At 40.0% G+C, this 10,778-nt stretch overlaps 3 protein-coding genes across 3 annotated transcripts; 1 reads left to right on the top strand and 2 right to left on the bottom strand.

The window, feature by feature from the left end:
- The first annotated feature begins 7,459 nt into the window (after positions 1 to 7,459).
- On the top strand, positions 7,460 to 8,842 carry LOC131957060 (uncharacterized). Its single transcript, XM_059321763.1, has 2 exons — positions 7,460 to 7,479; positions 8,422 to 8,842. Exons 1-2 carry the CDS (start codon positions 7,460 to 7,462, stop codon positions 8,840 to 8,842), a joined length of 441 nt encoding a protein of 146 aa, XP_059177746.1.
- Positions 8,843 to 8,856: 14 nt separating this feature from the next.
- On the bottom strand, positions 8,857 to 9,428 carry LOC131957049 (circumsporozoite protein-like). Its single transcript, XM_059321754.1, has 2 exons — positions 9,175 to 9,428; positions 8,857 to 9,028 (listed from the first exon to the last, which is right to left on the bottom strand). Exons 1-2 carry the CDS (start codon positions 9,426 to 9,428, stop codon positions 8,857 to 8,859), a joined length of 426 nt encoding a protein of 141 aa, XP_059177737.1.
- A 462-nt stretch (positions 9,429 to 9,890) lies between these two features.
- On the bottom strand, positions 9,891 to 10,773 carry LOC131957038 (circumsporozoite protein-like). The gene is made up of 2 exons (XM_059321745.1): positions 10,421 to 10,773; positions 9,891 to 10,350 (listed from the first exon to the last, which is right to left on the bottom strand). Exons 1-2 carry the CDS (start codon positions 10,771 to 10,773, stop codon positions 9,891 to 9,893), a joined length of 813 nt encoding a protein of 270 aa, XP_059177728.1.
- Positions 10,774 to 10,778: the final 5 nt, after the last annotated feature.

The raw sequence follows: 10,778 nt of genomic DNA, 5'->3' as shown, positions 1-10,778 counted from the left end.
TGTGGCGTACACGACATATCGTTTGCTGGTAAACATCACAATACCATTTGTTATTACCAGCATGAGTGCGTTTAGCACCTCGGCATACCTCTAGCACAGGGGTCGGCAATCTGCGGCTCGCGAGCCGCATGCGGCTCTTTTGGTGTCAAGATGCGGCTCTTCAACTCCATGCACAAATATTAATAATAATTTTATTTCATTTTAAAACTAATAAAAATATTACTCTGCAACACCCGAACGTTAGAATAATAAATATAAACAATAAACACTCGCTATTATATTAAACCATTTAGTTACTCCCTATTTCAATGTACTTCCTTGTTTTCTAAAACTGAGTTATTTAAATGAAAACAAAGCCTTTGTTTGAATCATGTTTATCTGGCATGGGTTTACCTACACTACCGCCCAACACGTCATCGGGCGTAACGTATGAAAGCCTTGAGTGTACGTTAATCACTCACCGTAATATCACTGTTAATCACTCACCACCTAAATGTTGTGGACGGAAAGTGACGTTCTCTTGAGCCCTTGTTTACATTACCGCAGGGGCGTCGCGTCCGGCCCCTGCCGGTGCGCCTGATTCGATTAAGTCAATGATTATTATTGCCCATTAAGTCTTTAGTGTATAGCCTTTTTTAAACGAACGTAGGCGCCATAGTGCTCGCAGGCTAGACCGGGTTGCTTAGGGTCGTGCAATTGACAAGAGGTCGGCGTTTGCGCCTGTTGTAGTTTTGCCGCTGAATATAGTACTACCCCTTACCCGCTATACAGGACGTCCGATTAAAGCATGCCAAGTGCTAGCATAGCCGCTCTGGAACTCTCGGCGCCAAACCGTTTATTGACGAAAATCGCACCCTCCCGGGCGCCGCCTATAAGAATTTTTTTTGCAGATAACTTCAAGGAAGTATTCTCATCTACTCTCCGAAGTTTCAAGGCACTCAGATGAACGGCGTCGAACCGCATCCGACTTTTATTTTTTATATACCGTATAAAGAAAAAATCGCACCCTCCCGGGGCGCCATATCTGCGAATTTGACTTTTTTCCGTATATACCTCCCAAGGGGTATTTTCAACAACTTCCTAAAGTTTCAAGGCGATAAAATATAATATTCAAATAAAAATGTTAGTGGCTCTTTAAATATTGCGAAGTTTTGTAAATTGTAACTTTTGACTCATACGTCTCAAAAGGTTGCCGACCCCTGCTCTAGCAAGAAGTCAAAGAGAGTAAGTTGTTATGACGCAATGACATAGTAAATAAATGACCTGAACAAAGCGTAGTTGGTGTTCTTTATTTATATCAAATTGTAAAATAAAGTTAGAACAGTAAGATGGCGTTTTCGGAGCGAGTCGAGTGTTAGAAAGTGGTAGACATCGACAAATGATTAGTTAGGTCGGATAGGAATTAAAATTGATAGATGTTAAATTATTATAGTCTAGATAAATAGATGCATATGGTTTAGAAAGTAGTAGTGGAGGGTAGTAGATCTCAATAGAAGCTGGATATTTCATCGAATTAGGAATAGTATTGGTGTCGCTGTATTCCACACTGGACCATTGTGGTTGGTACAGTGTGTGCAGATGTTATCCTTCTTTTACTCACAGAGGCCATCTCAGGCCTTTACACTTCAGTGTTGAGGGTTCCAGTCTGCACGACCTGTCTCCAGAATGTTCTGTCTTGGGCCAGCTGCTCCAGCGTGTGCTCGTCTACGTCTGTTTACCTCAGGTATACGTCTGTTTACCTCACGTCCACGTCTGTTTACCTCAGGTCTACGTCTGTTTACCTCAGGTCTACGTCTGTTTACCTCAGGTCTACGTCTGTTTACCTCAGGTCTACGTCTGTTTACCTCAGGTCTACGTCTGTTTACCTATGGTCTACGTCTGTTTACCTCAGGTCTACTTCTGTTTACCTCATGTCTACGTCTGTTTACCTCAGGTCTACGTCTGTTTACCTATGGTCTACGTCTGTTTACCTCAGGTCTACGTCTGTTTACCTCAGGTCTACGTCTGTTTACCTCAGGTCTACGTCTGTTTACCTCAGGTCTACGTCTGTTTACCTCAGGTCTACGTCTGTTTACCTCAGGTCTACGTCTGTTTACCTATGGTCTACGTCTGTTTACCTCAGGTCTACTTCTGTTTACCTCATGTCTACGTCTGTTTACCTCAGGTCTACGTCTGTTTACCTATGGTCTACGTCTGTTTACCTATGGTCTACGTCTGTTTACCTCAGGTCTACTTCTGTTTACCTCATGTCTACGTCTGTTTACCTCAGGTCTACGTCTGTTTACCTATGGTCTACGTCTGTTTACCTCAGGTCTACGTCTGTTTACCTATGGTCTACGTCTGTTTACCTCAGGTCTACTTCTGTTTACCTCATGTCTACGTCTGTTTACCTCAGGTCTACGTCTGTTTACCTATGGTCTACGTCTGTTTACCTATGGTCTACGTCTGTTTACCTCAGGTCTACTTCTGTTTACCTCATGTCTACGTCTGTTTACCTCAGGTCTACGTCTGTTTACCTATGGTCTACGTCTGTTTACCTCAGGTCTACGTCTGTTTACCTATGGTCTACGTCTGTTTACCTCAGGTCTACGTCTGTTTACCTCAGGTCTACTTCTGTTTACCTCATGTCTACGTCTGTTTACCTTAGGTCTACGTCTGTTTACCTATGGTCTACGTCTGTTTACTTCAGGTCTACTTCTGTTTACCCCAGGTCTACTTCTGTTTAACTCATGTCTACGTCTGTTTACCTTAGGTCTACGTCTGTTTACCTATGGTCTACGTCTGTTTACCCCAGGTCTCGTTAACAGACACTTCTGTAATTTAGCACCGGGCATTCTTTGGGTCTTCAACTATGGTAAGATCCCCAGAGAGGAAGTCTTTTGGTTTTCGGCAGACTTGACCCAGCCAACGCAGTCTTCTCTGGGTTAACATCCCCTGAGCACTAATTGAGTTGGCTTGCTTCAAGTTGTCTTTAGACACAGTCATCCCATATGACACCCAGAATCGGTCGTAAGAAGCGCAAATAACAAGTATTAAATTTACGTTTCTGGTATGCTTACGTTGTCCAACACTTGCTACTATAGAGAAGAGTACTCACCAGGCATTACACATCGGCATGGTGTTCTTGGTCAGCTTTCTACTCTCTCACACGCGCTTGGAGAGTTTAGCCATTGCAACAGTCTCCTAGTTAACTCTCCTTGATCTATGTTTGTCAAATAAGTGGCTGCCGGCGATGGTTGAGCCTGGGTAGGTAAATTCCTGCACAACTGAGAACATCCTGGGCAAGAATTTATGTTTTGCTAGAGCTGATTTTTATTTATTTTTTTTTTTTTTTTCGTAGAGCTGATTTTAAGTGTTCATATTTATTTAATAAGTAAAACAGCCACAATAAAGAACAAACATGTAGCATAGTATAAATTCTAATGTAACACTACATTTAAATGATGGTTGCTGAATTAGATGAAATATTACTTAAGAAACGGAAAAACGTCGGATTACTTTTTTGCTAAGCAATAATTTGTAACAAAGAGCAATTTATATTTCAGCTAGCAAAGCGTAAATCACATTTATATTGAAATTAATCGTCACATTTATAAAGAGAAACTGATCATTACATAAAATAAAATAAACCGGGAGTGATCTCCCCTAAACTTTCTCGAATATTCTTATATAACACTACGGGGGATGGCATATCGGGATATAGACACTATATTTAAATCAATTTTTAATTACTTAAACTTTTTATAATAGAGTAGAATCTCGTAGAAAAAAGAATTGCACACCAAGTTAACGCCAAACAAAATGGGCATAATAGTGCGGAATATTATTAGTACTTTATACATTCTCATGTGTTTTTTGAGAAATCGGAAATAGCGTAAATTACTACTTCCGGTCAATGGAAATTACTCAAAATTTGATAGAAGGCAGAGAGTTATATATTTTATTTATTTGTAAAATTTCATTTATCTATCTGAAATAGTACTCAAGTTACAGGCTTTTAAAAAGTAGAAAAAGTTCCACTTCCGATTATCGGAAATCGCTGAAAAGTTGATACGGATCTACAACTTTGAAATAATACTTATATATGAAATTTTACCAACCTAGCTGTAACGGCACTCAAGTTATCGTGTTTACAGACACACATACATACACACACACACATACACAGACATACAGACAAGATTGTTTTTCTGACTCAGGCAAGTGTAAAACGTCGAGATTTGTAAAAATCTCTATTTTTTTTGCACGATTACAATACTTTCTCTATACTCTGTATATACGATAAAGTAAAAATGAAAATAATCATTGGGAAAAATAAAAGCTGAAAATATTCATTATGTAAAATAAAAATTGAAAGTAATCATTTTGTAAAATAAAAAATAATATAATCATTAGGTAATTTTAAAACATAAACAATAGTGATACACAACATTTGTTTTCTGTTATGTTCAGATCGTCCGACATCAGCGTACCAGTGGATGATGCATCGGATACATCAGGCTATTTGTTTAATTCAATATCCCACCACGATCCAGAGCATTGCGTTTGTATGAATCAGTTGTAGTTTTACTTGCAGCTTTCGACCAAATAAAAAGCTGATTGAACTCGGTTTTGTACTTGGAGCTCATCCTATAGAAGAGTACGACGTTGATGTTGGCGTTGATGGAATGAGATAAGAAAGCAAAAGACGCGACGGTTTGATACGAGTTCATCAACTTGCCCGTGGCGCTGAATTCCGGGATGAAAAACGAAACGAATGTTCCAAAGGCGGTTATTGCGTAGCAGATGATCATGACGGAAGCGAAGACGATGACCATCGCAACTGTTTTCTTTTGTCGCGTTGACAATGTATCTGTTTGAGCCTTGTCTGTTGTTTTACTGCGCCATTTTGATTTCCGTTTCAGGACTTCGATTAAGATTGTTGTGAAAATGATCATTGTAAAAAAAGCCGTGATCGCTAGAATTGCGTTTAACCCCGATGTCAAACCTTCAATAGGTGGGCGATTTTTCCTGTACACAATCCCAATTAATGTTTTGTTGAGTGAGGAATAAAACTTCCAATCAAAATAAAATATAAAATAATCCGGGCTTAGGGCTAAGATATTTAATACAAAAATAGCTACTAAAATAACAAGAGATCTTCTGCTTGTAAAAACAAGTTTTACCTTTAAAGGTATAGTTATAGAAAAACACCTCTCAATGGTAATATAGACCGTTATCCAACTCACGATTCGTGTGAAACAGGCGTTAGGCCAGCCCGCGGTCAACAATTTGATTTCGTTAAATACGATAGAGTAGCCGGACCTGTCGGTATTAGGGCTGATACACACGATCCTCCACAGCATAAAAATCTGGCTGAGCAGGCTGGAGATTGACAGGGCGAAGAAACTTATGTTCATCGAGTTGTTTAAACCGTGCTTCCAGAATACACACAAATTGATGACGTTTGCCACAACACCCGTAACGGTGAGAACGGCGCACAGAAGTATTGCGTTGACGAAGATGAATATGTCCATGGTTGCCGTGGCAACGGGGTCAACATGACCGCCCATGTTTACAAAGATTTGAGTTGTCGTTATAGTATAGATAATGTTTTTAGGATTAGTGACGTTATCAAGAGTCATTTTCACTATTTACCTAAGATGGAAACATTTATTGAATCATAAACATCTGGTTAAATAATCAATAATAAGTTGTTTTCTTAATTAGAAAATAATTTTACCAAAGGGCATAGGAAAATCTGTTGACAGTTTACTCTCAAAACCAGTAAGGATGACAATCAACATTTCCTGGTTCAACATTGAAAACATTGACTACACGAAATTTAAAGTTGAAATTTACCAAAATATTGGACAATTTACAAAGTTGAAAAATATTTCGTGTTTGAACGATATGTTTAAAAGGCGGCATCCCAGAATATTTACAAAGAAAAGTTACTAGGTAACTTTAAATTAAAGCTCTGATTACATCCGAAAAGGTGGAGAATAATGTTGGAAATAGTCTGGTCTATATTTCATTTGTTGTTTCCCCTTTCAAAGGGAAGCTATCCGAATATTGTTCCTAAGCTAAAGAATAGTATAGCATTATATTTTCTTTGCAAGGTGGAATCAATAAACTTCTTGATTGTGGGTTTTCTTTTTTTAAAACAGTGAAATACCATGTATCACTCTACATAGTCCATTAATCTCGTTTTGGCTGATTTTAAAGCTGATTGTCTTTAAACATGAAACAGGCAAATTCACGCACTGGTTAACTATAAATAAACTTTAGTACAAGTTTCACATACAAATACTTCAGTCCATATACAATACAACTACATATGAAAAGTGTAGTCCACAATTTAAGCTTTAAGGAAGAAACTGTCTAACACTAAATAGTTCTCTAATCAAGTGGATATTGATTAGTATTTACAATAATTACTCTAGTTAATTTAAACAAAATTTGAACGATTTTCATTTCTTAAATTATTGTTTGCGGTGCTCGACAAAAGTAGTTATTAACGTTCATGTATCCACTTAATGATGGTAGCATCCCTAATTGTCGTAATTAAGTTGCATTCCCGACTGTAAATACTACTTATATAGTATTTTTTGTACACCGATTAGCTTGAAAGCATTATATTAAGACAACAGCAATTAATTTCACATTAACTTCAAACTTTAAATAAGAGATACCAATTATATATTGTTCGATAGATATATAACAGTGTTAGAGATTTAATGTTACGTAGTCATTACTACATTTAAATGATGTTTTTTTTGTATTTGATGAAATACTTTTTATTGGGTGTTCAACATTAAGCAGCATTTCTTCTTTTGTTAGTTTTGTGCATATCAATCAACAGAAATAATGTTATCGTAATATTATACATACATTTACTTCGTTAAGGAATAAAGATAACTTTAAACGTGTTTACTAAGCTTTTATTGTTTAAAGGTTATAGTTTCAATTTGCACTGAATTACTAGAAATGGAATTACGATTTTGTAATTGGACAATGTTAAACTTATTACTCTATGGTGACACTCTATTGGCATTGTGATTTAATGTGTAAAAATTATTGCGATAAAACAGGAAATTTATACAAACAACATTTTAAAAATATTGTTGTGTTTAATCATTATACGTACATGAGTTTTAAAAAAAATGCATTTGTTTCAAATAAATCATAATTTGGTCTTAATATAAAAAAATAAGACCTGCAAATATGGGGAGTAATGTTTATGTTATATTTGTAATTTGGATTATATATCCAGCATTTACAGCTACTTTTGCTTGCTTCATTTTCTATTTTAGTTCATACACACATTACAATAAAGAATTGAGATAATATTCTGGTATCATCTGCTAGAAACGAATAAATATTTAACATTATAATACTGTTTTTTTGTGTGTATTATCCCAATTCGGTGATTATTTTTGGGTTGAAAATAATGTATTTACTCGTTTGCCGTATTTAGATGAATAGCTTCAAGCTCAGGTAATATTTTTAAATGGTTGTTTTCTGAATTATTTAGTATCTTAGATTCGAACTTTTCGGGTTAACAACCATGCGCTCTCCCTCCCGACCACGTCCTGTTCATTCATCCAATTAGATAGAATTTTGTCTTTGATAAACCTCAAAATCTATAATGCATTCAGTGAAATCAATAACCATTCATAAAATAGGCCACGGTGACGTAATGGATAGGTTTAATGTTATGTAGATAAAATGTACAAGTTATGTTTGTTTCGTTTTAAAAATCGGTATTTAAATTGGATTTTTTTCATTGGGATAATTTTCAATTTTGCTACAGGAAAGACTATAGATCTTGGATCTACTTAGAAATTTAGAATTGGAAAATGTATTTGGTGGATAATTTAAGTGATTTTTAGGGTTGGGGTTAGGCATTAATGTCGGTAACAATTTCAAGATTTAGATTAACTTAAGTCTCAAAATGATAGGAAATCAGTTTCTCTAGTTTTGCAGCTGCATACATTGTACTTCGAATATTATAACAAAGTTATTAATTCTTATAGCTTGCAATTGTATTACTTAAACAATTAATTTATAATAACCCTTTTTTTAAAACATGTCATTAATCAAACGCCCTTTTAAAACTATTAATTTAATATAACCCTTTTGAAAGCCCTTTGAAAACGCTTTATATATTAAAGCCATTTTTAAAAACTATTCGTTTATCATAGCACATTAAGAGATTTGTTACTGTCCTTAACTCGAGAAAATGTACCCTAGAGATATCATTTATACTGAAAAAGTGATTAAAATTCTGACATGAAATCGCTGAAAAGAAAGTTAAGCATTAAAATAGCAGTCTCCTATATCACTATAAGGAAAGTGTTGTGTTTCAGCAGAAATAAATGTATCCATCTATCCCTGATCAGAAGTATTTCAACATGTATTACAACCTCTTCTCTGAAGCGACATCTTTGGAGGCTGGGTGACACCCGTAACTAACCCACCCGGTTACACCCTTAACTACCCAACCGATACAACTACCCCACCAGTGACACCATCAGCTACCCCACTAGTGACACCATCAGCTACCCCACTAGTGACACCATCAGCTAACCCACTAGTGACACCATCAGCTACCCCGCTAGTGACACCATCAGCTACCCCGCTAATGACACCCTCAGCTACACCACCAGTGACGCCATCAGGCACCCCACTAGCGACACCCTCAGCTACACCACTAGCGACACCCTCAGCTACCCCACACGGTAACACCCTAAACAACTCACCCAGTGACACCCTTAAAAATCCCACCGATACAGCTCAACCACCAGTGACACCATCAGCTACCCCAACCGGTGACATCATCAGCCAACTCAACCGGTGACACCATCAGCCAACTCAACCGGTGACACCATCAGCTATCCCACCAGTGACACCATCAGCTACCCCACCAGTGACACCATCAGGCACCCCACTTGTGACACCCTCAGCTACCCCACTAATGACACCATCAGCTACCACACTAGTGGCACCATCAGCTACCCCACTAGTGACACCATCAGCTACCCCACTAGTGACACCATCAGCCAACTCAACCAGTGACACTATCAGCTACCCCACCAGTGACACCATCAGCTAACCCACTAGTGACACCATCAGCTACCCCACTGGTGACACCATCAGCTATACCACTAGTGACACCCACAGCTACCCCACCTGGTGACACCATCAGCTACTCCACCAGTGACACCATCAGCTACCCCACCATTGACACCATCAGCTACCCCACTAATGACACCATCAGCTACCCCACCAGTGACACCATCAGGCACCCCACTTGTGACACCCTCAGCTACCCCACTAATGACACCATCAGCTACCACACTAGTGGCACCATCAGCTACCCCACTAGTGACACCATCAGCTACCCCACTAGTGACACCATCAGCCAACTCAACCAGTGACACCATCAGCTACCCCACCAGTGACACCATCAGCTAACCCCGCTAATGACACCCTCAGCTACACCACCAGTGACGCCATCAGGCACCCCACTAGCGACACCCTCAGCTACACCACTAGCGACACCCTCAGCTACCCCACACGGTAACACCCTAAACAACTCACCCAGTGACACCCTTAAAAATCCCACCGATACAGCTCAACCACCAGTGACACCATCAGCTACCCCAACCGGTGACATCATCAGCCAACTCAACCGGTGACACCATCAGCCAACTCAACCGGTGACACCATCAGCTATCCCACCAGTGACACCATCAGCTACCCCACCAGTGACACCATCAGGCACCCCACTTGTGACACCCTCAGCTACCCCACTAATGACACCATCAGCTACCACACTAGTGGCACCATCAGCTACCCCACTAGTGACACCATCAGCTACCCCACTAGTGACACCATCAGCCAACTCAACCAGTGACACTATCAGCTACCCCACCAGTGACACCATCAGCTAACCCACTAGTGACACCATCAGCTACCCCACTGGTGACACCATCAGCTACTCCACCAGTGACACCATCAGCTACCCCACTAGTGACTCCATCAGCTAACCCACCATTGACACCATCAGCTACCCCACTAATGACACCATCAGCTACCCCACCAGTGACACCATCAGGCACCCCACTTGTGACACCCTCAGCTACCCCACTAATGACACCATCAGCTACCACACTAGTGGCACCATCAGCTACCCCACTAGTGACACCATCAGCTACCCCACTAGTGACACCATCAGCTACCCCACCAGTGACACCATCAGGCACCCCACTTGTGACACCCTCAGCTACCCCACTAATGACACCATCAGCTACCACACTAGTGGCACCATCAGCTACCCCACTAGTGACACCATCAGCTACCCCACTAGTGACACCATCAGCCAACTCAACCAGTGACACTATCAGCTACCCCACCAGTGACACCATCAGCTAACCCACTAGTGACACCATCAGCTACCCCACTGGTGACACCATCAGCTACTCCACCAGTGACACCATCAGCTACCCCACTAGTGACTCCATCAGCTAACCCACCATTGACACCATCAGCTACCCCACTAATGACACCATCAGCTACCCCACCAGTGACACCATCAGGCACCCCACTTGTGACACCCTCAGCTACCCCACTAATGACACCATCAGCTACCACACTAGTGGCACCATCAGCTACCCCACTAGTGACACCATCAGCTAACCCACTAATGACACCATCAGCTACCCCACTGGTGACACCATCAGCTATACCACTAGTGACACCCACAGCTACCCCACCTGGTGACACCATCAGCT

The sequence above is a fragment of the Physella acuta genome, unplaced genomic scaffold (genome assembly GCF_028476545.2).
Source record: "Physella acuta isolate Inbredline_101_S28 unplaced genomic scaffold, ASM2847654v3 ptg000080l, whole genome shotgun sequence".
Classification (NCBI taxonomy): Eukaryota; Metazoa; Mollusca; class Gastropoda; family Physidae; genus Physella; species Physella acuta.
The sequence above is the reverse complement of the archived record's forward strand: the minus strand, read 5'-3'. Positions and strand labels throughout refer to the sequence as shown.